At 39.0% G+C, this 27,257-nt stretch overlaps 3 protein-coding genes across 3 annotated transcripts; 2 read left to right on the top strand and 1 right to left on the bottom strand.

Annotated features, from left to right (window-relative positions):
• Nucleotides 1–310: 310 nt before the first annotated feature.
• On the top strand, nt 311–11,419 carry ace2 (angiotensin I converting enzyme 2). Its single transcript, XM_085411634.1, has 18 exons — nt 311–499; nt 579–737; nt 865–958; nt 1,589–1,732; nt 2,076–2,191; nt 2,355–2,460; nt 3,220–3,317; nt 3,482–3,654; nt 5,813–6,039; nt 6,730–6,874; nt 8,003–8,101; nt 8,343–8,465; nt 8,616–8,788; nt 9,373–9,431; nt 9,548–9,645; nt 9,727–9,843; nt 10,343–10,537; nt 10,996–11,419. The coding sequence occupies exons 1-18, from the start codon at nt 311–313 to the stop codon at nt 11,090–11,092; spliced, it is 2,412 nt and encodes an 803-aa protein (XP_085267760.1). The 3' UTR covers nt 11,093–11,419.
• Nucleotides 11,420–11,847: 428 nt separating this feature from the next.
• On the bottom strand, nt 11,848–17,444 carry LOC146678893 (uncharacterized). The gene is made up of 7 exons (XM_085411621.1): nt 17,369–17,444; nt 17,120–17,238; nt 16,078–16,174; nt 15,473–15,815; nt 14,867–14,992; nt 14,560–14,699; nt 11,848–12,935 (listed from the first exon to the last, which is right to left on the bottom strand). The coding sequence occupies exons 1-7, from the start codon at nt 17,378–17,380 to the stop codon at nt 12,717–12,719; spliced, it is 1,056 nt and encodes a 351-aa protein (XP_085267747.1). The 5' UTR covers nt 17,381–17,444; the 3' UTR covers nt 11,848–12,716.
• A 4,070-nt stretch (nt 17,445–21,514) lies between these two features.
• Nucleotides 21,515–26,906, top strand: LOC146678892 (uncharacterized). Its single transcript, XM_085404442.1, has 10 exons — nt 21,515–21,646; nt 21,980–22,190; nt 22,813–22,997; nt 23,081–23,296; nt 24,447–24,861; nt 25,105–25,226; nt 25,322–25,561; nt 25,797–25,958; nt 26,147–26,236; nt 26,325–26,906. The coding sequence occupies exons 1-10, from the start codon at nt 21,521–21,523 to the stop codon at nt 26,493–26,495; spliced, it is 1,938 nt and encodes a 645-aa protein (XP_085260568.1). The 5' UTR covers nt 21,515–21,520; the 3' UTR covers nt 26,496–26,906.
• Nucleotides 26,907–27,257: the final 351 nt, after the last annotated feature.

The following is a 27,257-nucleotide window of genomic DNA, read 5'->3' as shown; positions in this document are numbered from 1 at the left end:
AAGTATATAAAACCTTTGAGGAAGTGGCCCCATCAAAACAGCACATTTTGTGCACATGTAACTAATTGTACAGCTTACAAAAGATCTTGATAATTATCAAAGCAAAACTAAGACTTCCCCTCTTGTGAAGACGGCCACTGATGTTTGCTGCTTCTCTGAAACATTGTATCTGTAAATGAAAACTCAGATACACCCTCCGTTATGGCTCTACTGTCCAAAGGCCAAGGCAGCACAGAAGGTTAATGAAACTGTATAACAGAGTCCTTCCCTCTCAGTGAGAGTTTGTCTGCGTGGAGCTGAAGCAGCCAGCATGTCTCCGAGGATCCTTGTAACGCTCCTGGCCGTGTCCTGTGCTGTTTCTGCTCAGTCAGACGTGGAGAGCCAGGCGAGGGAGTTCCTGGACAGGTTTGACAAGGAGGCGAGTGACCTTATGTACCAGTACTCGCTGGCATCATGGGCCTACAACACCAACATCACACAGGAGAACGCAGACAAAGAGGTCAGCACTTGGAAAACACTTACTTTAAAATGTGGTTATTTTGTTACTGAGTAATAAAACCTGAAGTTATTCTCCACAGGCAGAACAGGGAGCGATCTGGGGCACGTTTTACAACAGAATGTCTGAAGAGTCCCAGAAATACCCCATCGACCAGGTCAACGACCTGGAAATCAAATTACAGCTCATTTCCCTACAAGACAAAGGCTCTGGTGCTTTGTCCGCAGATAAAGCTGCACATGTAAGACTATTTAAATATTAAATTCAACTTTGGCAAATTTTCATTTGGACAAACTGCACAGATATAGTAGTCTTCCACACCAAATGAAACATTTTATCGCTGTGTATTCTTTCATATCTTCCTGTAGCTGAATAAAGTCATGAGTGAGATGAGTACAATCTACAGCACAGCCACAGTGTGTATGCTTGACAACCCGCTTAACTGTCTGACTTTGGAGCCAGGTAAGCTCTCCTTATTAGGACCTGTTGTAGTGAAGTGGCTGCCTGCTGCTGTCAAAGACAGGGAGAGCAGTTTATTCGCTAAGAAGATGAAAATGTGTCTGTTTGGGACAAAAGTTTGTATTTGTTGCAGTAAAGCTACTTTCGTCACAAGGGACCGCAGCAGCGGGCAGCTCCACGTGTGATTAGTAAATGAAATCATCATAAAATAATAAAATAGCACTAATTCATCGCTATCTCCTCACAGTCAGAAGGCTCTGGGTTTGAATGTTGTGGCCTGGTGAGGGCCTTTCTGTTTGCCCTGCACAGCTTTTATCCGGGTTCTTGACTTTCTTCCCGTGATCCAATAGAATTCCCTGTTAGATGCATTTGCGATTTTAAATTTGACGTAGGGGTAAATGTGAGTGTGGATGGTTGTCTGTCTTTTTTAAGCCTGTAATGGACTGCCTACTTGCCCAAGGCGCACACCTGTTCTTGATCAGTGTCAGAATGGATACAGGAACAAACCCAACTTTACTTTTTTTTCTTTTTGTTTAGTTTAGTTTTTTGGGGGGAGAATATGGGCATTTTTCTGTTTTCTCACTTCAGTGTGAGCCTGCCCTGACACCGCTCTGTGTCTTTACTTGTTTACAGGACTGGACGAAATAATGGCCACTAGTCGAAACTATGACGAACGTCTCCATGTGTGGGAGGGCTGGAGGAAAGAAGTAGGAAAGAGGATGAGACCTCTCTACGAAGACTACGTGGATCTGAAGAATGAAGCTGCCAAGCTAAATGGTGAGGAACTAATATGAAAAAATAATGAATAACAGACAAGCTTCATTGCGGTGTGTCCTGATGCAGACTAACTTTATCAGGGACCTGTAGAGATATAAACTGATTCTCAGTGAAGATAGTGAGACAAGAGCTGATAGTGTTCAGCGATCATGACCACTCCTCCCCCACTGAGGTCTAATTTTGCTTTGGCAGCATCTCGCTCATGTAACACTAGTAGTGTCATATCTTACATTATGCTTTATAAGTGTGATTACCATCAATGCTAAAAACACCAAAAAATGTAAAAAAGCAATTAATTTGGTGTTTTTTCTCGATCTCTGACACAAACGCTTATTGTGTGCAGGTTTTGAAGACTATGGCGCTTACTGGAGATACAACTATGAGACTCTTGAGGACGACATCATGTACCATTACACAGGCGATGAGTTAATGGAAGATGTCCGTGTAATATACAAACAGGTACGTCCATGTCTGTGTGACGCATGCTTCACGCTTCAGTGCCTCTGTGTTAAAGACAGTTAGAATGTGCAGTTGGTTATTGACTGTGTGACGTAATTAACATAAATTATTTATAATAATTGTAACAAGAATAATACACTGGGGTTTTTTCCCCCCCCCACAGATCCTGCCTTTATACAAGGAGCTGCATGCCTATGTGAGAGCCAAGCTTATGGAGGTCTATCCAGGGCATATTGATTCAGATGGATTTCTCCCAGCCCACTTGCTGGGTATGTTTTGTTTCTGGTTTCAAAGCTAATAATGAAACCAAAGACACTGACATTAAATATTCACCTACTACTCTCATAATTACATTTTTTATATGCTTTAATTTTACAGAGTTGGTGTTTTTGGCATAAATTCAGCACAGTTGCGAAACAAATTTGAGAGCGGCATCAGGAGCTTATCATTATCATGAAAGAGTCAAGATTCAAATCTGTTTCGTCATATACAGAAAATTAAGATCTTCACTTCCTGTCCTCTCTGATTATCAGGCTACAAATAACTTTTAAAGAAAACGTTTGAGTGTGTGTGTGGGGGCGGGGTATTACATTTGATTCCCCCTATTATCATTGCTCCCTCATGTCTGCACTTTCTGTAATATTTTCTTATTTGATCCTTGGTTTAAGTGTAGAGTCTTTGTTCATGGGGCTTGTGGGATACCTGACGACAAGAAAAGAGTAATTGACAACATATAACTGTAATCTGTAAACTGTAACAACAAAAATGTTGTTGACAGAGCAGATAGTTCATGCAAGGTCTCATAATTTCAGAACTGAAAGTGTGTCTCCCTCTGCTGTTCATGTATTATCACTACCTCTCTGTGCTACAGAAAAATAATGCCAACACACGTATTATATTGTACATGTGGCTTTTAGCTGGAGATAACTGATCCACCCACATGCATTGTGCACATATAAAAAGCTACAGTCTGCTGTAGAAGGAGAAAATTTATGAAAAAATAATTTTCTTATTTGTTGGTTGTTCAGGTGACATGTGGGGAAGATTCTGGACCAACCTTTATTCTCTAACAGTGCCCTATCCTGACAAACCAGATATCGATGTCAGTCAGTCTATGGTGGACAAGGTATTGCAGAACCTTTTATTTATATAAAAAAAAAAGACAGCCCTGTGACTTGGGGTTATCTGTCCAGGGTGTACCCTGTGTCTTGTCCTATGGTAGATAGAGTGGATGGATGGAAAATAAATATGTATACTCAGAAATTCCCTACCTGTCATCTTAAATTTCAGGGTTGGACCGAGCTTCAGCTTTTCCAAGAAGCTGAGAAGTTCTTCATGTCTGTGGGCCTTTACAAGATGTTTGACAACTTCTGGACTGACTCTATGTTTGTACATCCCGATGATGGACGCAATGTGGTCTGTCACCCCACAGCCTGGGACATGGGAAACAGAAAGGACTTTAGGTAGAGTATACACAGCTACACTACTGTGCAACAGTCTTAAGACACCTGTCATTTCTTTATGAGTTAACCAGTTTTGTATCTACAGACAACTAACAACTTAGCAAAGAACAAAACTTACATTTCTTAAGGCACCTTGTAAAATTGAAACTCAGTGTTAGCAGATCTCACGCAGCGATGAATCCATATGTGAATTTTCTGGTTCAAATCAGTGTCAAAATATAAAGAGGAGATCGGTAGAGAGATACAGTGAGACTCTGATTTTGATCCACAGTGGGATGTGGTATTTGTCTGGTTGGCAACAACAATGATCCCAAACACACTTCGGATAAAGTAAAAGTGTACCGGATCAATCTTTATTGATTGAAAAGCATGCAATGGAACACTATCAGTGATGGGTTGGTCTCCCCAGAGCCCGGACCTTAACATTATTGAAGCAGTGTGAGATCACCTTAGAGAACAGAACAAAAAACAGCCAACATCCAAAGAAGAGCTTTGAATGTCCTCCAAGATGCCTGGAGAACTATTCCTGAAGACTTCACAAAGAAATACAATGCAATACAACTTTATTTATATAGCACATTTAAAACCAAAGGTACACCAAAGTGCTTCACAACAAGGTTAAAACATAAGATGAAAGATAGGCTATAACAGTTATAGCTATGAAAGGCTATAACAGAGTACAAAAAACCCCAAAGGTACAGACAGAGTAAGAAGTAAAACATTAGAGCATGGTTTAGAAGATAAAATTACAGGGTATTCATAAATATAAGGTGGGGGTATTTATGCAGTGGGACATTAGTAGGAAGATAAGTAACATAAGGGTAAAATATAGGGGAAGTGCACCAGCTAACTGAAAATGCTCGGTCAAACAAGTACGTTTTTAACTGAGATTTAAATGCCAAGATTTAAATCTGAGATTTTAGAAGCGCAAATAGCAGCAGGAAGATTGTTCCAGAGGCTCGGGGCTGCCAGGGCAAAAGCATGGTCACCTCTGGTCTTTAGCCGGGATCTAGGCTGCACTAAGAGTAATTGTCCTGATGATCTTAGGGCTCTCCTAGGGGTATATGGACGAAGGAGTTCAGTGAAGTAGCACGGTGCAGTATTGTTTATGATTTTAAAGGTAAGCAACAGAATTTTAAACTCAATTCGGTATTTGACAGGGAGCCAGTGCAGGTCAGCAAAGACTGGAGTGATAGAGGCAAACCTTGTCAGAAGGCTATGAAGAAGGGTGGAGTGGAGACCAAAGTAAAGGGAATTACAGTAGTCTAATCTAGAGGTCACAAAAGCATGGATTTGTTTCTCAAGGTCCTTGTGTGGTATGTAGTGCTTGGCCTTGGAGATTTGACGCAATTGGTAGAAACTAGATTTAACTATAGTGGATACTTGCTTGTCAAACTTAAAGGAGCTGGCAAAGAGAACACCTAAGTTGCTAACAGTGCCAGAAAGAAAGGCGGCAAAGGGTCCTTGACAGAAATGACAGAAAGCTTGTTAAGAGAGTTCAAGCTGTCCTAGGCAAGAGGAAAAAAGGTGTATATACAAGATGTCGACTTTCAAGCTCCATCGAATTGTACAAACTCTGTGTTTGCCATTTATACTGTATTTCCAAGCCTGCATACTTCAGTTATTTGATGCTCATTGTCTTAGCAAAACTTAGCAAGACATGAAGAACAAGAGGTGGCTCAGAACCTTTGCTTTATCTATCCATCTGTCTATTTATCTAGGTTCGACTTTTGTTAAAGCAAGTTGGCAGCTGGGAATTATGATAGCCATAAAAATAAACCTATTGGAACACTGATGTTGTGATGCTATTTAATCGCTGAATCATCCTTTTCTGCTGATAAAGATAACCAAAGTCTAGGTTGTAAAATATTCATATAATTTCCCCAACACTGCCTAGAATAACGTTTCTCAAAATGCAAAATAAGCAAAATAATTTTATAGTTACTCGTGTGTCAGTTTGGTTTAAAATTACAGGAAAAGAATTTGCGTGTAAAACTGAAGTCCTCTACCTCTTTTTAATTAGTTATTCTGCTTTTAGTGATTGGAGTTCACTTAGTTCACTATTGCTCTCTTACTGGTCGCTGATCACAGTAGTATGAAGTGTCTCTGTCACACAATGTAATTGCTGATATCAGCATTTCTCCCGTGATATCTTCAGGATCAAGATGTGCACCCAGGTTAACATGGACAACTACCTCACAGCACACCATGAAATGGGACACAACCAGTACCAGATGGCTTACCGCAACCTGTCCTACCTTCTGAGGGACGGAGCCAATGAGGGTTTCCACGAGGCTGTTGGAGAAATCATGTCCCTCTCTGCTGCAACACCCAAACACCTACAGAGCCTGAATCTCCTGCCTGCTGACTTTGTTTATGATCAAGGTACAGCCGTTGCGGGCAGCACTGGTGCTTCAAAACATTAAAGCTGCTTTAACCAATAGATTTATAATAACAAGAAACAGGTGAACGAGTAAGCTACAGAGAGCAATCACCTAACTCTGCAGTTTTTGTATGCAGCATTTTAACTTCTTTCAGCTCATTGTTTTAGTTTTCTGTCCCCTCAATTTTACAGGAGCATTCAATATATACCCAACATTAGAACTCAGGTAGTCGCAATTGCTGGTGTCTCACTTCTACAGACAACCTCAAAGGACAACCTGAGGAACTGCCGTTTTTGGCATTTGGGCACTGGCTTGATTTTTCTGTCCTGATGCTTGCCCCTTGTTGCATAATAAGCTGTTGGCCAGTAACCAAGTTGTCAACATGAACTTAGATATTATGAACACGTTGACCTTGTTTTTATTGCCTCTGCGTAGCAAAAAAAATAATAATTTATTGCAGATTTAATTTTGCAATGTGTCTGGATTATTAAATGTAGGGTTAAGATAACTTAAGCACTACATGCGATATCAGGATAAGATGACCTGCAGCCTTATGCTAACTGGTATTCAAACTGTCATCGATTTACAGTCTCTGATAAAGAGGCCATAAACATAAAAATAAAGCATTTGTAAAATGTAATTACGTTCTCACTCTGAATCATAAACTGTCTTTGTGTTTAATGCTTTACAGACACAGAGATCAACTTTCTGCTGAAACAGGCACTCACTATTGTGGCCACCCTGCCTTTCACCTACATGCTGGAGGAATGGAGGTGGCAGGTGTTTGCAGGGAACATCACCAAGGATGAATGGATGCAACGCTGGTGGCAGATGAAGTGAGCAGAGTTATGCAATATTTAGTATAAAGTTTACTTCAATGTCATCAGATTACAGTTAGGTTCATACTTTTTTTAAACTATTTTTTTTGCATCTGATTTTAAAATCCCTATAGAGATTTTAAAATCAAACAATATGCAAATGAGGTGCAGAATTTCTTGCACTTAATGCAAACTGTTCATGCAAACTTAGGAATTACAGCCATTTTTAAAAAAAGAAAGAATTCAATTTCATGAAAAATGAATCCAAAGATTTAGAGTTCATTTGAAGTGTTGAATTTAAATTTGTCTGCTTTTCACTAGAATCTCAATTTGATGTTCAAAGACTTAAAGTAAAGTAGGCCAAATTATGCTGAATAAACCAACATAAACCTGTTAAAAAGAATAGGAGTGACCAAATCAAAGTTATTAAAAAGAATTAATGCACAGGCCAGCTCGATAACACCAAAAGGCTTAAAAGAGCACAGAAGACAACTAAAGGAGATCATGGCAAAAATGTTTCCTCCACAACATCACAACACTCTCAAGAAGGTCATTGTACCATTATGGAAGTCTATAACGTAGATGTGCCTTCTTTACTGGAAATGCAAAGAGTTTACAACAAGGTGCAAACCAGTCACCTAATCTCAACACAACAGAGCCTTCTTTGTAGTTATTAAATGCAATGCAGCAACTGAATATTGATGCAATAAAGACCTGTGAGAACATTTTAAGTGAAGACACGGTTTTTGATTTCCATGGGTTTTAGACTTCAAGCAGCCACCAAGAACAAAGGAGTTTTTAATCCAAGTTTTAATAACAGTCCTTAAATGTAAAAGTTTGCCTCTGCCTTTGTCTCTAACTCCTAAACTGTAAATGCAAAACCGTAGTTAATCCTTCGAATTAAAGTCAGCACTTCAACCACATCTTAATTGTTCAAGTTAAAATCCATTGTGGATTGGTTCTGCTGGCAGCTGGGCAAAATTACAACAAAAACACAACAGAAATGTTATTACAAAGCAGGCATAACTGTAGGGAAGTGACTTGAAAACTAGAGAAATAAAAGAAGGTCTTCATTTTGTGCAGTTTAGCAGCTGCTTCACTGCAGGCCTGACAGCTTGTATTATTGATTCTGTGTTGTTTTAATAGGAGAGAGATGGTTGGGGTGATGGAGCCAGTGCCAAGAGATGAGACTTACTGTGACCCACCCGCTCTGTTCCATGTGTCTGGAGACTATTCATTCATCAGGTAACAATCCCAATCTAAAGCTGCATTTTGTGTCAGTAACACTGCAGATTGTGGATTGACTTAATTCTTAAATTATAGCAGTTATGACCATTTGGTGCAGTTCCCAGTTCACTTTAAACTGAACCTGTGTGTGTGTGTGTGTGTGTGTGTGTGTGTGTGTGTGTGTGTGTGTGTGTGTGTGTGTGTGTGTGTGTGTGTGTGTGTGTGTGTGTGTGTCCATTTGTTACTGCTTTCGATCCAGGTACTTCACACGAACCATCTACCAGTTTCAGTTCCAAAAAGCGCTCTGTGATGCGGCCGGTCACACAGGCGACCTGTCTGCATGTGACATCACTAATTCTATCGAAGCAGGAACCAAGCTAAGGTGCATACAACTTCCCTTTCTTCATTCTTCATTCTTCATTTCTTCAGGATTTCAATTTTGCTCTAGCACATTGTATTACTTTTTTGTTCTTCACATCTAAAAGTGGTGGAATAATTTATCATCATCATCATCCTCATTGTTTTCTTCTAGGAATATGTTAGAACTTGGAAGGTCTAAGTCTTGGACCAGGGCTTTGCAAGCAATATCTGGTGCCACAAAGATGGATGCCCAACCTCTGCTGGACTATTTCCATAAACTTTATGAGTGGTTGCAGGCAGATAACAAGAAACGCAACAGGGTGGTAGGCTGGAGTGAAGATCCATGTAAGTACAAAAGATACCCAAAATGAAAGTTATTAGCACTAAAATCATCTATCTGAAGTAATAGTATTTAGTGTTTCTTGAGATTGATACCGCTCTTCCTGATGCCACTACTTGATAAAAGACTGGATGTGGGAAGGAAACTCTCTGTAGTCTGTACTTGCACGTGTAAAGTGCATTGAATTATTTGTACACAAACTTTAGAACTGACAGTAATTTACTTGAATCTAGTTGTCATCGTCCAGCATAATACAGCTTTCAAAATGCCGGGTTTTTTTTTTACAATTTGCTTTTTATACTCAAATAAGACAACATTTTAATTAGTGTCACAGTCTTCTGTTCCCAACCATATGTCCTTAATTTATCACCTAACTTCTCACACTTTTCCTGGTCCTGTTAGCCTTTAAGCTTTCATCGATTCTTAAAATCTTAAAATCAAAAGTCAGCTTTTGGGTCCTCACCCCTACAGCTATCTGTTCTTCCTTATTTCTAGACTTTAAGCTAGTTAATGTAATATGCTGGAGCACATTTATCATACAGGTATACATCTTTAAAATGTCTTTAACTGATTGTTGTTCCCATTACAGATCCAGAATATTCAATTAAAGTGAGACTAAGTTTAAATTCTGCAATGGGCGATGATGCTGTGAGTACTAAAAATTGTCATTGAGCTAGAAATTTTGCAGGAATTCTGCACTTATGAAGTTAAATACTGTCTGTTTAACGTCATGCCCATTGTTTTGCTTTTTTTATGTGTTTCAGTACCCCTGGAATGCCAATGAGCTTTACCTGTTCCGGGCCAACATTGCTTATGCCTTGAGGCAGTACTACAGCCAGAAGAACAAGACTCTTCCTTTCACGTCAGTATGAGGTCGATATTTTGTGCTTTAAGCAAAACAAAAAAATTGTTTGGTTTGAGTTTTCTCTGTTTGCACATGCAGAACAACTAATGTCATCACCTATAAGGAGACTCCCAGAATCTCTTTCTACGTTTTCGCCAAAAACCCAAATACACCCACTGAATTCATCCCAAAGAATGAGCTGAAGGAAGCCATCAGGTGAGGATCAAGTGCGTGAGTGGCTAAATACAGAATATCCAAAAGCACTGAGCTCAGCATCCTAAGGTAGCTGCAGTAGCCAAGCTAATTCATTTATTTAAAATCTTTTTAGTTGCAGTTTTTAGCTGGATGGAAATGTTGAACTTCAGTAACATGGCACAAATTGCCATCAAATTGCTCATTTATTCACACATCCATGGTCTTTACAGGATTAGTTGCGGGTGTCTTTGGTGATCATCTGACTTTTCATCCATACTATGGCTCAAACCTTTTTCTTATGAAATGAATTGTAAACTCTTTAAAATATTTTTAAAAATGTCTTGGCACAGCTATAACAACAGCATAAATTTATAACATATTATTTTTTTTATTTTTTATTATAAGAGTTGTAATTTAACTGCCTCCTGCTACACCTGAAATAACCAACCTGGCAGTCATGTCGCCTGTGCCTGTTTATGAGTTGTAAAGCAATAGTAAAGTCATTTAAAATCTATTCCAGGTTAGCTCGAGGCCGGATCAACGACGCCTTCAAGTTAGGTGATAATACTCTGGAGTTTGCCGGTATCCTACCAACACTGGCCTCACCCACTGAGCAACCTGTGCAGGTGTGGCTGGTGGTATTTGGTGTGGTTATGGGCATTGTGGTGGTAGCCGGCGTCTACCTTGTCGTCTCTGGTGTCAAGGAGCGCAGGAAGTGAGTAGACCCAAATATACACTACCGGTTAAAAGTTTTAGAACTGCTCAATTTTTCCAGTTATTTACTGCAATTCAAGTCATTCAAGTCCAATGAATAGCTTGATAACTGAAAAATAATGTACATTTCAGAATTATACAAAAAGGCCTTTTTCAGGGAACATAAAATGGGTTAAAATTTAAAGCTGTTCTGCAAGTCTCAGTTTCAACTGTGAAGAGAAGACTTCGAGCTGCAGGTTTAACAGGATGAGTTGTGTATGTGTGTTTTAATTATATGTAGATATTACAAGTCTGTCTATGCAGTTGTATGTTTTTACCATCAGAGCTTTAGTCTGCCCGTTTTCACAAATGATATCTTGACTTCACATAGACTTGGTGACTAAATGAGTAAAATAAAAATATTCCAATTAAATTAATTATGTGCATAATGTTAAGGAATATTGTTTTCTGTGTTTATAGGAAAAAACCTGGTGTGGAGAACCCCTATGAGTCATCCACTGATGGACAAAACAACAAAGCCTATGATGACAGTGACAATGAGCAAACTGGATTCTGAGTCTACCGCTGTCGTAGTAGATCAGAGGGAAGATCAGTACTTGTGTCCAGTGATCTCATAGCCTTCCCAGAAATGGGAAAGTAAAGCTTTAAAAGTTCTCTTCTTCTTTCATCAGTGCTGCATGGCCTCCAATCAACAATAACAGAACATTAACAGTGCTAAATGTGAAGCATTATGCTGAAGGTTGTTAATTGGCAACAGTGAATAACCCTGTTAATGAACAGTATCCTTAATTGACATTTACATAGTATACTTCCATGTGAGTGTCATTAAAGTGTTATTATACAGTATTTTGTGATACAATAAGTAACAAGTTTAACACACTGCCTTACCTCCCTTTTTGAAACCCTTTTTACTTACCTGTGCAATTATGTATATTTAACTGTTTTGGTAATAAAATAATAATAATAATAATAATAATAATAATAATAATAATAATAATAATAATAATAATAATAATAATAATAATAATAATAACCGGTTTAAAGTATCATTTTAAAAATAAAGTTCATAATTGAAAAAGTTAGGCAAATTCAAGTCACATTTATGATGATGCCACCTACGTGTCAAAATGCACACTTCAATCACAGCACACATTTCGTTTTAGTCTAGTTTACTGTGTTTTCATATCAAACCTGAGAGATTTCCTAAAGTATCAAATCTTGTCATTATACACCTAGATGCTAAAGAAAAATGATCAAATAAAAACATGAATGTTGCATTAAAAAAATTCTGCTACACAGTTTACCAATGGAACTTTTTTTTACTTGTCAGCTGCGCATGTGTACAAAAAAAGAAGACATTTCTTTCGCAAGCAGTGAGTGACCATTAAGCGAAAAGGAGAGTAGTACATTTGCATGAGTTGATATTATACAATCAAAGCCTAAAGGTGTGATTTCCAGGACGTCTGAGATGTGTTATTAAAAAAGAATTCTAAATATGTTTGGTTGTGTTAATGCATTGGGCCATTATTTATCATTCATGTAATGTGTCATTTTTCCTTACAATGTCTTATAATATATTGGAAACAGTATTGTTGTATCAAACATATAGATTATACAATATGAATTCAAAAAAGAAGTGTGGCTCTGAAGCAAAAACTTGAATGTGTTTGGTGAGAGCATGCATTAAGACTTTCAGTCAGCCTCAAAGTGATTCTAGCAAATCTTCAGGCAACTCAGAAACTTGCGGTGTGTGGTACGGGTGCTGCCAGTTTCAACTGAGGATGTAAGTCAGATGGCGGAAGGAATACTTTGAGGATCTCCTCAATCCCACAGACTTACCTTCTGTAGAGGAAGCAGAGCCTGGGTACAAGAAGGATGACCCATTCATCACTTGGGGTAAGGTCACTGAGGCAAGTAAAAAATGAAAGCGTAACACTACAGTTGGTGTCTGAGATCATTTTCCACGTCATCTCTCAGGTAGGGACATGTGGAATGACAGCTGTGTAAAGGCATAGCCTTAAAGAGTTAGAGAACTATGGATTTCTGCAGCAGCAGAATTTGAAACATGGATGTTGGTTTGTGTTGTTGAACCAGGTCACACGAAATATTTACAAGAATTTTTTTTAAAAATGTAACTGACTTTTCTGAGTCCTGAAAATGCAGAGGAAAATGACTCTCCGTCACTTTTGAATGATGAAGAGGAAGGACTGATCCACTGTATGTCCATCCAGGGTTGCCACGCCCACTGTGTCTGTGTTGCAAACGTTGATGAACCAACCGCTATACAATGCTGACTCAAATCTCCGTCGTCTCGCTGAGTCACCCTTCATGTAAAACACAAAGGAGAGGGTACTCTCATCGCTCTTGGAGATCTGCTTCAGCCTCTGCTTCTCACATGTCTAAAGGGATGAAAGCGTGGATTAGTTTGCTTGAAAATGGCAATTTCCTTATAAACATCTTCAAGTCACAATGAAATGAAGTACAACTGAGACAACAACGATTGTCGAACTGAGACAACGAACTGAGACAACAAGACGTTTCACCTCTCATCCGAGAAGCTTCTTCAGTTCTAACTAACTAGAACTGAAGAAGCTTCTCGGATGAGAGGTCTTCAAGTAACTTAAAGAAGTCCAGACGCTTTTCTTTGCAAGCTCCTTTGACTAATACTTAACTCTAACTCAATCTCCTAATTATTTCATTTTGCAAATGATTTCAATTCTGATGAAGATGATCTCTTCATTGTGGCACCTGTTAGTGGGTGGGATATATTCACCAGCAAGTGAACATTTTGTCCTCAAAGTTGATGGGTTAAAAGCGGGAAAAATGGGAAACAGTAAGTATTTCAGTGAGTGTGACAAGGGCCAAATTGTGATGGCTAGATGAGTGGGTCAGCACAGCTCCACAACTGCAGCTCTTGTGTTCCTGGGCTGCAGTGGTCAGTATCAAACATGGTCTAAAGAAGGAACACCAGTGACCCAGTGACAGGCTCATGGGCAGCCAAGGCTCACTGATGAACGTAGGGAGCGAAAGCTGACCCTACATGCATCAGACTGCTGAAAAAGTCGATGCTGGTCCTAAACAAAGTGAAAGAACTAGAAAGGCGTGAGAATGCAGAGTGCATCGCAGTTTGTTGTGTAAGGGACTGCATAGCCACAGCCCCTGCTGTTCACCACTGAAAACACCAGCAATGGGCATGTGAGCATCAGAATTAGACTGTGGAGCAGCTACAGATGATGGTCTGGTTTTGTTTTACATTACGTACCTGGAAACACCTGGCACCAGGATGTTCTATGGGAAGAAGGCACGCCAGTGAGGCAGTGTGATGCTTTTATATATATTCTTCTGGGAAACATTGGGTCCTGCCATTCATGTGGATGTAATTTTTGACAAGTACCACATACCTAAGTTTTGTTGCAGACCATGTACACCCTTTAATAGAAATGGTACTTTCTGAAGACTGTGGCCTCTTTCAACAGGCTAAAATGCTCTTCCACAAAGCAAAAGTGTATCAGGAATGGTTTGAGGAGCATATCTTCAGTTTGAGGTATTGACTTGGTCTCCAAATTGCCCCAGATCTAAATCCAATTGAGCATCTCTAGGATGTGCTGGACAAAAAGTCTGACCCATGAAGGTCTCACCTCATAACTAAAGGGATCTGTTGCTAACATCTTGGTGCCTGATACCACAGTCCATGCCTCAGTGGGGAATGCTAATTTTGGGACCAACACAATATTAGGCAGGTGGTCGTAATGTTATGCCTAATCTGTGTGTATTTAAAATTTTGATATTACTACTAATTTGAGATGCTAATTATTCTGCTATTATATACTTTTTGTAACATAACTCTGTCTAAGCAAATCTTTTAAAGTGAGAAGTGTATCTACATAGAACAAAGGACAGAAACAGGCATGCAATGCTTTCATCCCCTGAACAATGATGGCTGAGTCCAGAGAAACAAATGTTTATCAAGCCTTTTTTTTCACTGCCATGATTCAGTCAAAATCAATAGCGTACACTTATTACCTCCACTTTAAGGAACACCCTGTCCGCTTGCTTGCAGCACATGAGGAAGCAGTTGGAATCGGTGAGGTTTAGCACCACTGGCATCCCACTGGAACCCCTTCTGAAACCGCTTGACTTGTAGTAGTAGATAGTAATTTTCTCTGAGCACAAAAGGAAACCAAAATAATGAGAGCAGTTTCTCTATCAGAACAGAGTATTTTCTTACTCTACCTAACACTGGAGTAAATGTGAATGATGACAGCTTCAGTAAAAACTCATCTGAAAACCACGAGTGCCACGTTGATGTGTCCTGCTCTGAAAGACAAACCTGGATTTGGAGAAGCATAGACGATCTTCTCAGAACAGATACCTCGGAGGTATTGGCGAGTGGCCAGATTTTCAATTAAAACATTCGACAACTTTTCCTGCCGGAAACTGCCGCCTCCTCTCGGAACTGAAAGTAAGAATGGGAACAAGGGCCCCTGTTTATAAGTCATATCCCTTTTTAAAAACAAAGGTGACTGCACTGACCGTTTTCAAACTGTGATTTCACAGCAGTGGTCTTGTGTTCTTTACATCGATCTCGACTTTCACAGGTTTCATTTTTCCTTTATGAGATTTAATTTTGCCAGTTGAAGGCAGTTGTACAACACATAAGTTATCTATAGGGGTCTGCAGAAAAACTGCCTAGTCAAGGTCATAACAGCTGCCAGAACACATTTTGGTTCATGGGTGTAAACATGCGACCATTCTCAGTAGCTTCCTCTTTAGATAACCACAAATATACAGAAGCAAAAGAAATACCCAGTTGCCTCACAACATTCAAACACTTTAATGCATTAAATACTGTAAATATTGCTGTTAGCAAAGTTAATTATGGGAAAAGAAGAAAAGCTGGGAGAAAAGGCAGGAGAGTAAAACTGCTTTTACTCACCGAGCGTCACCGTGCTGGATTCTGCCACCATGATGATGTCATTAAATGTACATCCTGTCTTATCACAGCCCCTGCCTCTCACCAGAGAGATGCTAGTTTTTGTCATCTCAACAACAAACATCTCATTCTCCTCAGTTTTCGCTTGGCAAAGATCCTCTTCAATATTCCCCGTCTCCTTTTCTTTTTCCTGCGGCTCCACTACAGTTCCCTCCGGGTCATCCTCCCTTGTCATCTCCCAGCTAAAGCTGATGAGTGTGGGCTCTTTAGAGACTGGTTGTAAAGTGTCTTCAGTCAGGGATGTCTGCTCAGTGTGGTCCTCTTCCTTGGCTGGTTTGCACACTGTCTGAAGAGAACGAAGAGAAACAGGATAATATAAAATACCCCCCAAAACCAAAATAAACACAGAAAAAAGATGTTCGCAGGTAGCATTTACCAAGATTATGAAGAACATAAGCACAGAAATTTGAATCACATTACACAATTTCATAATGTTTACATATATAAAGTGAAACACAATGAATTGTTTATTTTATTTTTATTTTTATTTTTAATCTTCTAAGACTGTATCTGAAATAATATCGCTAAACTAGAAGTCGTCAACTCACCAGCATTGGACTCCCCTCAGCTATCATCTTTGCCAGCTCCTCAGGTGTAAGATCATTCAGGTCCATGCCATTTATCTGCAGAAGCTTGTCTCCTTTTCTGATAAAAATAAACAGTAAATAAATAAAATAAATGTACAATGTGCTTTACTGAGCCCTTTTGTGTTTGGCAGATGTAATAAAAGGAGTTAGAGTGTGTTCATAAATAATAATTTACTAGTTTTACTCTTTAAAGGGGTTATTTTTTCCACTACAGAAGGTCTCGTGAGTACACTGAGCTAGAGATGAACACAAAAAAAATCCACCCAAAATTGGAATAAAATTACAAAATAAGGCAACAGAATTATATAATACATCTTAGTTCATTTGCTCAATTCACCTATAATATTTCACAGTTTCAAACTTTTCTGGCATCATGTTGAAACGATTAAGTGGTAGAATTTGAAAACAGTGAAAATAAGAGAAAAAACAGGATTACATAATTAGGTATGCAACAAACTGAGATACTCCAAACTGAACTCATGCTCAAAGAAAGAAAGAAAAGAAAAAGAAATTCTGCACAAAATGCTGACTTTAAGTAATTTTATCACATTTAAATTTTGTAATTTTGTTACATTTTACGATGTAAAATGTTCCATTTAATGGGATCTGGTCGAATGTCAATGTACTTGACTGGTATATGTTCATTTTATACCAAGTTTATTTCAGTTTATTCCTTAAGAATTAATTATTGCAATAAATAAACATCTTTCATCACTGCTTCATGTTTAATGAGGGTGAAAAATAGAAGGCTCAACATGTAAACTGGAGAGAAAACCTCAATGTAAATATAAATAAAAACTAAGAGAGTTATATGTTTTTACCAAAAACATGGTCTTGCTAAAAAAATTTTTTAAAAATCCATAACATGAAGTTGGATGTCTGTGCAACGTTATATGACTACAACTTTTGAGGCTCTACAGTAAAACTGTCTTAGCTTCTTTCATAGCAGTACCTGGAAAATAGTTGAAGAGAAAGAATCCGCTAAACAGAGAGCAAATTATACCTGACATAAAGTTTTCCTTCATTCTCCATTTTGTACTTCACCACATTCTCCACTACATATTGATGCTTTCCCTCATGGATCTTGTGTGCAATCAGCACACCGCCCTTAACCAGAGAATCCTAAAATGTACAAAAAGAACACAAACTTTAACTTTTCTCAACAAAGACAATCATGCCAGGATTATCTTTTAAGTGTATCTCACTACATGTTGTACTTATTGTTAGGGGACAGTTAAGCGTTGTCACCTACCTTCATGTCCATGGTGGCACCAATGTCCGCTCTAGATAGCGTTATACCACTGACTGAAACAGACTCCGGTGAAAGTGGCAGTTTATAAGTCTTCCAGTGTGTCTGTGCTTCAACTTATTATAGAACAAAAAGGGGAACTGTGAGTGAGAAAACACTGACACTGTCGTGGATGGGGAACTGCTGTCAAAAAAGGAAGTAAGAGAAGATTAGAACATTTTTGATGAAAAGTGGACACAGTATATGGTTTGTTTGAAAGCAGAACTTGTGAAGCATGTGGAAGAAGAAGGTTATGATTTAACTGTAAAATATCTTTTCAATAGCAACAAATACAGTGCTTTGATAAGCCACACACTTCCCCTTTTCAAAACTGATAGAGACTAAAATATTATCACATAGTATTACTATATAATATTACTCATATAACATCCCTTTTTTTCTTTCACTGCGTTTAAACTTCCTTAAAAACACCAATAATAAGGATTAAAAAATTAGCATGAAAACCTGAAAAGCTTCAAATATAAATCCCAACAGTCAGATTTACAGTGTATCACAGATCACATGTAAGCTGTTGGAAAAAAAAATCTCTTCCCCTGTGACAGTTATGATGGAAATATATAATGTAACTAAATATCAGTTCATTTTTACCCGTGTCTGCCGGTACATTAGAAAAAACACAGTACCAGATTGTGAACGTCTAATGCAAGTAAAATTCCTCCATTCAAAACCGTAAGTACAACGTTCACTATTAATTTAACGCTTAAAAAGTAAAAAGATGCCACTTCTTAATTTGTACATTTCACTGCTTTAAACAGAGACGCTACCAACGGGGGGCCGGGGGGCCCTGGCCAACCCCCTGGCAAAACTGTCCTAATAATGTAAAAATGTTGCAGAAAAGCTGGTGCCAATCCCTGGACAGATCGCTGGTGCATCTCAGGGACAACACAGAGACAGGCAACATGATCGAATGCTTATTTTTCTTTCCTGAACAAGTTTGCTCTTAAAGTTAACTCCACTCTGAGAAAGTGAATCTTAAGCTGCTTCTGCTGACAATCATTAAAGTGATGGTTGGGACTTCCAGTCAATTAAAACAGATTAACATGGATTTCCAAATGTTTTTTGATTTTCATATGTACCTATTTTATGTCACATCAACTTTAATAGCGGGAAATTAACCAGGCATACAACTCCCAAAAAGTGGATTCTGTTCATCTGGACTTTTTTCAGTGGGAGAAACATTATGTCACTCATCCAAGTAACTTCTTCAGTCTCATATAGGGCATGTTTTTCAAGTAACCTATATTTGATGACAGCATATTAAAACTGGAAATTCAGTTTTTGGTGTGCCCCCCCCATATTTTTAGGGGCCCCTATAAGGCCACCCCTATGAAAAAATTCTGGATGCACCCCTTGCTGTACAGTACATATTTCATATTCTTGCTCAAAAAAGGTCAACCTATCATGAGTTCAGAAAAACAATTTTTCTTAAGTTTATTTTAAGAAGGTGATTTTTGTGATGCCTCCATGCTACCAGCAGCCATGGCTACCCAACTGAGAGAGATGGATTTAAAGCAGGGTTGTCATTTTAATACACATTTAATTACTATCTTATTATAAAAAAAAAAGAAGTCAGCACAAATCTCTGAGCTTATAATGTATATACATATTTATAATTTGACCTCCACACAGTGTATTGCTTATCATTATTTGTGTTGAATTACAGTGTTTTAGCCCACTTTAATGACATGAAACGTGATATAGTGTCGCAACAAAAACGTTGGGATGTTCCGCCTCGGGAGTGAGAACAAGCTCAGTGTCCTCACAATTTTTGTCCTCAGCACCACCTAGTGGAGGACACCATGATTTATTAGAGAAGAGAAGAGAGGGTTTCTGGATATTTACTTTACAGCATTGAATGCTGAACTCCTATTTAAAGTAATTTTGAAATTTTCCACAAGAGCCTGTTTATGTGGATCATTGTTTGATTTATTATTTGAATAAATCATAAAGCTGTTTTTCATTCTTTTAACACTGCACATCATCACCAAATGGATGAAAGAAAGTATTAACAATTGATATGAACTCATTTTAAATGATGGTTTTAGAATATTTAATAGATTTTTTTTTATCCCTCTTTGGATCTTGATGTTATTGATAAATGGCAGTTTGCTTGTCTTTCCTTTTGCCTTCTAGAGACCCAATAACAAAACCAATGTTGTTTTTGAATCTAATTATCCAGTCACACATGTGTGATGTGTCTGTAAGAGTTAGTTTTCTTTTCTCTCTTTTTTTCTTTTTTTTGGGCATTTTTTTATTTTTATTTTTATTTATTTATTTGATTTGCCTGTCCCTTTTGGATCTTTAGCCATCAGAATTGTTGTCTGAAGGCCAAGAAAGATGCCAAGCGAATTTACTTTACCAATTGGATCATCATGGCCTTGCCATATTGGTCCATTTAATTATGTATTTAATTATAATTATGTATTTATTTGCTTTGATTTTCGGTTGTTACAGACGGGACAGACATGACTGGGGGATAGGACAGGGAGAAAAAATGAAAGAAAGAGAGGGAGAGAAAGAAAAATAGAGGGGAGAAGAGACGGTGAGAAAGGGGGGAAGAAAAAAAAGAAAAAACAAATACAACACCTGGATCACCTGTATAAGAAAAAACAGAAGAGAAAACAAACCAAAAAGAGTAACATAATAAATACAACACCATCACAATAAACTAGCTAACAGTAGATAACAGTAGATACTAAATACTAAATGTTATTGTGCAGTACACAAGATCGACAGCGCACAATGTGCTTTGAGGTAGCACCCAAGAAAGGTGTAGTTTGTGTCTGTGAACACCCGTGTGCACACCTGTGTGGATCAGCACGCTTCTATTCAGAACTGAAGAAGCTTCTCGGATGAGAGGTGAAACGTCTTCAAACAACTTAAAGAAGTCCAGACGCTTTTCTTTGCAAGCTCCTTTGACTTCTATTCAAAAGGTTTCTCCATGTAACGATCTGCTAGGGAGTGTGGGGAGCCATAGCCCCGTGCCCCAGGGCATGAAGCAGGTATTGAGGAGATCCAGGCCCCAGACATCCAGAGGCCCCAGAGTACGAGGACCCAAGGAGGACCACCACAGGGGCAACTGTGCCACCCTCCTGGGAAGAGCTGAGGAGAGCCCCAAACGAGAGGTCACCCAGCAGCCGCGGAGCAGAGGCCAGAGGGGGTTGCTGTGACGTGCCCGCGGGCTCTTCCGGCAGCCATCTGTGCCAGAGAGGACCAGGCCTCAGGCCCAGAGGCCAGAGGCTTGAGGGCACCCCACCCCCCGGAAGGGGCCCAGCCGGGCCACAGGCACCAGGTCCCGCCAATCGGCCACCAGGAGTGAGTTAGTATTTTCTAACTGGTTGATTTCATTGTGCGGATGGGAGTAAATATATATTACTGTCTGTAAGCGACTGTGTGAACATTGCTTTATTGTAAAGATGAAGGTCACCTGGACCCAAACCTAGTAATTCAACAAAAATAATGGTCAGTGAGACAGTTTGTGACAAGAAGGTCATGGCGGCTCATTGTGCAGACTGTCCTGTAATTATGAAACAGAATGTTTTGTTAATTCACAGAAAATGTCCTTCTTTTTGTCTTCATTTATTGTTTTTCTCCAAAGAAAACAAAAAAAAAAACCCACACAAACAAATTTCCTTAGGCAGTGAAAAAAGAATTTTTTTCTCATTTAGTTATTTATCTGTTACTTAATTACTTTAGTGCTGTATAAATAGCCTTGGGGGAGGTCTTCATCAATAAGACAGTCCGTAAAACTCATGAAAATGTATACCCTCCTTCACTTATTATTAGTCTTTGTTGGGACAATTCTGGCCCCTGGGCTTTATGTTTGACACACCTGTTTTAAAGCCTCCAGAGAATATCAGCGCTGTCCACAGCTAGAAGCCTGTAAAAACTTTCTTTTTCACATAACTGTATGACTGCAAACATATCTGTTATGCAGGGACTTTGATGCTTTGCTGCTATGATGAGTTGTTACTAAATTTATACAAGGGCGCACACACAAACAAGCAACCACACATTCTGCAGTTATTTCCAGCGTGCCCTGTGGAGCCACTGACATCCAGCTAAATCCGTAGATGTTCAGGTGGATTGAATTACATGAGAAGCCCACTCCACTGTTGCAACATTGGTAACAGCGGCACACGGTGGACCCTCAATCCAGTGTACTGGCCAGTTTTTCACCATCTCAGAAGCCAAAATAAGCTGATGAATAAATCCAAACAGGTACTGTGACATACTAAACATACAATGAGAAATTGTGCATGAAAGTGTGTGTCTGCCTCCTGAGAAGTTTTTTAAAACTCTACCTGGGAGAGTTTTAAAGACTCTTGCAGTATTGATAAGTATGTAGCATTTTATCTGCTTAAATCTTGGCAAGAAAACAAGACAGCTTAAGTCTGTATTTGCATGTACGAGTGAACTTTGACAAACTGTGTTGTTTGAAGTTTCCTAAATTGCTTTTCAGAAACTCATACCAACTTTCTCGGTGTTGTCTTTAATAAAATCAGCAATATAAGAGTTGTACTGTTTGACATCATTACTGTATGTGTGTTTCAGATGGTGATACACGATGTGTTAATAATAGGAAGTGGCCCTCATGCCCTAACCCTGGCTAGCTTGCTATGTAGCAATGACTGGGACCCAAAATCAGATGTTAGACATGACTCGCTGTTCTCCACCTCCACCACCAAGTCTCAGCCAAGCACAGAAACATCCAGCAACAAGCCCAATACTAGCAAGATGAAGAGGAAGAAGAGGGTAACAGATGGTATGGTGTGCTTATCTTTACTTTCTCAAAACTGGGAAGATGTTAGGATTGTTACTGAGAATCTGAGTGTTCACAGGGAAACATTTTCAGGCAATTAACCAAACCGTCCAGGCAAAATGAACTGAAGACAGATTGTTTGAACCATTTTAAGCAGAAATACCAGACGTAATGTAGATCTGTTTATAAAGGGTTTGCACTTTATTTTAAAAAGCAGAGAATATTATTGGGCTGTTGGTCAGACAAAACAAGTAGATTGAAGAACATGAGTGATGAGAAACTGGGAGTTTTTCATAGTTTTGTAATATTTTGTTAACTAAACTAAAAATGATAAAAATCGAAAGTATCTTATTACGAATAAATAAAATTCAAGTATCCACACAAACTGAACCAGATAATTTTGATTTTTTTTTAGTCATTTAGACTTTTTCTGGATAGTTTTTAAATTGACTGTTTAAAAAAAAAAGCCGGCTTTTGTAATTCGCCAATTTTTCAGACATAACTGAGTTTTATGTGAACATGATAATGAGACTGAAGACGCACTTATTTTGATATCCACTGATGCTGTAAATAAGAATGAACAGTTCTCTCTGTTCTCTTTGTTGACAAATTAAATATTCTGCAGGCCAGGCGATGGAGGTGCAACATGCAAAGTTAACCACATCGGAGAGGACAGTTTGTTCCCCACTGAGTCTCAGAGTGGTGGACACCTATGGAGAGTGGACTGCTCTGTGGGAGAGCCAGTTCACAGCTCTGAACATCCCTCATCTGCGCTCACACTCGCTGGTGCACACAGACCCTCTTAATAAGGTAGAAGCACAATCGACTTCCCCTACTGTGGAAATGAGGTACGAATAAGAACGGTGTTAACGTGTGAATATTTATCCTGACAGAAAGCGCTGCAGGAATTTGCTTTAAGGTGCGAGCGCTCGGCAGAGCTTCATAGCCTCCCAGAGCAGGTTTATATTCTGGATGAAAATGCGTTCTTTAACGACATGAGGCTCGGCAAGAAAGAGAGGAAACGTCTAAACATCAGCTCTGGGCTAAAGAAGAGTTTGTCCTTCAGTCTGCCAGGAACAAAACTAAGTGTGGATTTCTTCAAGGAGCAGGTGAGAGCAGCTGTGCGTGTAAATAGCATGTGTGCTTGTCTTGTTTGAAGTTACACTGCATTGATTGGTACACTTTGTAAGCTTTGATTGCTGCTCTTTTAACACCACATTTGTGTTACTGAATAAGAGAAGTTTGCATGCAAAACAGAATATAAACTTTGAAACTTTGAATCCTAAAATGAGACATTTCTTTTAGACAATGTGATTTCTTCTCTACCTGTTGCTGTTGGGGGAGCATCAAAGTTTGGAACAGAGCTGTGCTTTAGGATTTTATTTTGTTTTTAGATTCAGCTTGTTCAAACAGTGGGATTTCTTGTCAGCTTTTATTATTTTGAAGATGTCTAGTTTTAGTTTAGTTTTTATTAGCTTCATAGTTAAGTCTTTTTAATTTTTAATATATGGAGGACATATGCCAGAGGCAACATTTAAGAATGTAAGAAAACCAGCAAGCTTTTTTTTTGTTAATTTATGTTGTAATTTATGTTAGGTCAGTCTGTCTTGTCTCTGCTAGCCAGCTAACTAGGCCTCTTAGTTAGCTAGTTTAGTGTTTTCTGTTAATTTATGTTGTAAATTTATGTTGCATGTAGCACCTTGGTTCCTGGAGGAACATTGTTTCGTCTCACTGTGTACTGTTAAACTGTATATGGTTGAAATGACAATAAAGCCAACTTGACTTGACTTGAAGCTAATACAATAAGAACATCAATATTTGAAAACAATTGACTCGTGGTCTTATAGACATCCATCAAAGACTCATCAAACCTTATTCTTATAATTTAAGAAATAATCCAACTAATTTTATATCCTCCATATTTTATTTTAGTTGGTTTTACAACTTCACAAAATTAGTTTAGTTAGTTTCAATGTTAAATTTGTTTTTAACAGTTGTAGTTTTTATCTTTTATTTTGGTCAACTCAAATATTTTTTTCACACCTACTTTTAGGTTTGAGTTTAGTTCACTATTAAAAAAAACTTTGCAATAATGTAACTAATGTTGGATGACATCTTCTGCTGCTTCGAGAAACTCACCAAAACACCAACGGCAACAATAAATTGCTAATTGCTACCACTTATCCTACCAAATTTAAGCAGCATGAGCACCAAAATTTGAGAATTGCTGTTTCCTTAGCTATTTCAGTTAAAACACAGGTGGAGAGATACAAGTTGGACAAAGTGCTGCTGAAGGGAACAGTGGAGCACATCACCCCTGTGAAGGAAGACGAGACAGAGATGAAAGACGAGAACTTGAAACAGGAGGAGGAAAATCAGAGTGACGTCTTCAAGGTGTCTGATGCAAAGAGAAATGGGGCGGGGAAGACAGCTAAATATTTTCAAGTCCAACTTGAAGATGGCACCATCCTAAGAGCCTACCAGGTCGTCATGGCAACAGGTCCAACCCGTGCCCAGATGGCAAACATCCCATCGTGGGTGAAAAGCATTGGTGAAAGCTACCCAGAGGAGCGTTTACTGCATACAGTTCATCTCATGCATCATCTGCCGAATTCTAAGCAAAAACCTCGAGAAACAAATTGTGTGAGAGACAAAGATACTTTCGCTCCTCAAGGTATGTGAGATTTCTTTTAGAAATAATTTGATTACATAAACATTAAAGCTTTAGTGACCCAGTATCATAAAGTAAAACTCCGCTTTGTGAGTTGTTTGCACGTTTCCTAGAATGTTATAACCTTTGCTTTCTGATAAATGTCTTTGCTTCTGCAGACTTCGTTGGCCATTTGGCACCTATCCTCACACCTGCTCCTCCCTGTGCAAATACTGTGTGCTTGTGTGTTTCTGTCATTGTATGTAGTCTGTGAGCCCGGCCAGAGAGTAATGGTCATTGGTGGAGGTCTGACCAGCGCTCACGTCATCTCAGTTGCACTGCAACAAGGTGCCAGCCATGTGACATGGGTTATGAGAAAACACCTCCAGGTTTAGAGACTGTAAAACGGCACATGAACCAAAAATTAATAATAATTCTGTCCAACTCGAGTACACATTTTAGCTCGTGTTGTTTTCTTCCACAGCTGAAACAGTTTGACGTGGGTGACGTTGAGAGTTTGGTGGGTCGTTACTCTCATGTGGAGCACGGCATCAAGATGGATGGCCAAGCCTACCTACGGCAGTTCTACAATGAGAGGAGTCTCCACAAACGCCTTGCAATGATTCATCAGGCAAGGAAGGGAGGGGCCGTCACCCCGGAGGCCTACATCCATCTGCAGCCATTCATAGTGAACGGACAGGTGGATGTGAAGACGTACTGTCAGGTTTGTATTCAGTGTAGAAGGTCCCAAGAGTAAAATGAGATATGACCCACCAAGTAATGACAAACTTCTGAGTTCTACTACCTTTCCAGCATCCTAATGTGGACAAGTCACCCATGTTGGAGTTGCACAATGCAGTTACCTCACTGGCTTGACAGTGTGATAACTGCATTGTGTGCATTGTATGTCAAATAAGGCCTATAATGAACAGGGAGATAAAGAATCTCACACCGTCTAGGTGAGTGAAGCCAGCTGGTGCTACAGAAACCAGGTCTGGAGCCTTTCCCTCACCACCGGGGAGCACTGGACTGGAGATAAGATTTGGATTGCCACTGGCTGCAAACTTGATGTGAAACAGGACCCATTACTTTCTGAAGTGATGAAGGAATTCCCAATTCAGGTGTGTTATGTAGAGAAATGTGTAGTGTTTGTGCATGTACAACACAGAAGTGTATTGTACATGCACAAAGGTTTTGGAAATTACTTGGATGATGAGGAATTTTTTTATGTTTTCATGTAGTTTTTTTCTGCAATCAGTCTCTGGATATAAAAATAAATTATTGATGACATGTGTTTTGTGTTCTTTAGGTGATAGACGGATGGCCGTGCATAACGGAAAGCTTACAGTGGACAGAAGAATGCCCACTCTACCTGATGGGGCAGTACGCAGCTCTTCAGGTAAGTTTTACAAATTGTATTTGTAGTGATGTTTTTTTTTAGTTATATTACAGGCTGGCCGTGCCTTTCCCCCCAATTTCTCACATAGGTTGGACCTCATGCAGTAAACCTCGCTGGAGGACAGGCTGCCAGCATGAGGATTGCCAAGGACATTATAGGCCGTCATCAGCAGAAGGGTGGGCAGGCTGTTGAACTAAGTGGACAAAAACCAAAAACTGAAGAATACATTCAACAGATGCGAGGTCTGTTTTGGCTGTAAAATGACCACTTAGCCTGAGAAAGTCAAAAATAGCTGCTAGCCATTGCTCAAAAATAGAAGTCATCTCTTCCTGTTTATCTTGGTCAAGGTGTACTTGGAGAATAATAAATGTGGATGACTGAATATATGATCAAGTTTGGGAACTTCAACAAATGTGGTTTTAATAAAACGTTGATTTTTATGGGTACTTTATTTATGGGCTGTCAGACATACAGTCCTGATGTTGAACTGCATAAACAGGGTCTCTCGCAGCACGCCATCACTACTGAGATGGGGCGCAGTAAGATAGTCATTTGGAATTTCTTAAATGATCCTGAGGATCATGGAACAAAAACGTCAAGTGGAAGACCTAAAAAATTTCACCAGCACTGAGTGAAAAAATTGTTGTTTATTTGTTTAATAAATTTTGATCAACAAACTTTCCTTGTCTAATCATGCCCCACGGTGTGGTCTTTCTTTACTTGTGACTTCTTGATGTTGATAAATACAGTAAGTGGAAAAAATATATATAATATACATAATAATGTTCAACACATTATGCTTCTGCTCTGAGGTCCTGCCTCCATGTACTTATGCAATTAATCACAGGACAGCTGGACAGGTGTGTTTATAAATAATATTAAATTAGGCCAATTTTCTTATCCATACTTTTTGACCTGAGGGTAGAATTGATTGTGAACCGGAAAGAGAAAATGCTTATGAACTTGCAAATTAAAAACGTGATGCATTCGCCCTATGACAGCTGGGATAGGCTCCAGCGCC

This window comes from Rhamphochromis longiceps, linkage group LG1 (assembly GCF_057381845.1).
Source record: "Rhamphochromis longiceps isolate RC_006_pf linkage group LG1, R_longiceps_female_GT1.1, whole genome shotgun sequence".
In the NCBI taxonomy this organism is placed as follows: domain Eukaryota; kingdom Metazoa; phylum Chordata; class Actinopteri; order Cichliformes; family Cichlidae; genus Rhamphochromis; species Rhamphochromis longiceps.
The sequence above is the reverse complement of the archived record's forward strand: the minus strand, read 5'-3'. Positions and strand labels throughout refer to the sequence as shown.

What these genes read in the sequence shown, in the direction of transcription:
- ace2 (XM_085411634.1), top strand. Translation starts at nt 311, where the DNA reads ATGTCTCCGAGGATCCTTGTAACGCTCCTGGCCGTGTCCTGTGCTGTT. An exon ending in CCGCAGATAAAGCTGCACAT is followed by an intron (nt 738 to 864) that starts GTAAGACTATTT and finishes ATCTTCCTGTAG; the next exon opens with CTGAATAAAGTCATGAGTGA. An exon ending in TCTCCCAGCCCACTTGCTGG is followed by an intron (nt 2,461 to 3,219) that starts GTATGTTTTGTT and finishes TTGGTTGTTCAG; the next exon opens with GTGACATGTGGGGAAGATTC.
- LOC146678893 (XM_085411621.1), bottom strand. An exon ending in GAAGGAAAACTTTATGTCAG is followed by an intron (nt 16,175 to 17,119) that starts GTATAATTTGCT and finishes TATTTTTATCAG; the next exon opens with AAAAGGAGACAAGCTTCTGC. An exon ending in ATCCAGCACGGTGACGCTCG is followed by an intron (nt 14,993 to 15,472) that starts GTGAGTAAAAGC and finishes TCTTACTTTCAG; the next exon opens with TTCCGAGAGGAGGCGGCAGT.
- LOC146678892 (XM_085404442.1), top strand. Translation starts at nt 21,521, where the DNA reads ATGAGAAGCCCACTCCACTGTTGCAACATTGGTAACAGCGGCACACGG. An exon ending in ATGTGAAGACGTACTGTCAG is followed by an intron (nt 25,562 to 25,796) that starts GTTTGTATTCAG and finishes CACACCGTCTAG; the next exon opens with GTGAGTGAAGCCAGCTGGTG. An exon ending in GGCAGTACGCAGCTCTTCAG is followed by an intron (nt 26,237 to 26,324) that starts GTAAGTTTTACA and finishes TTTCTCACATAG; the next exon opens with GTTGGACCTCATGCAGTAAA.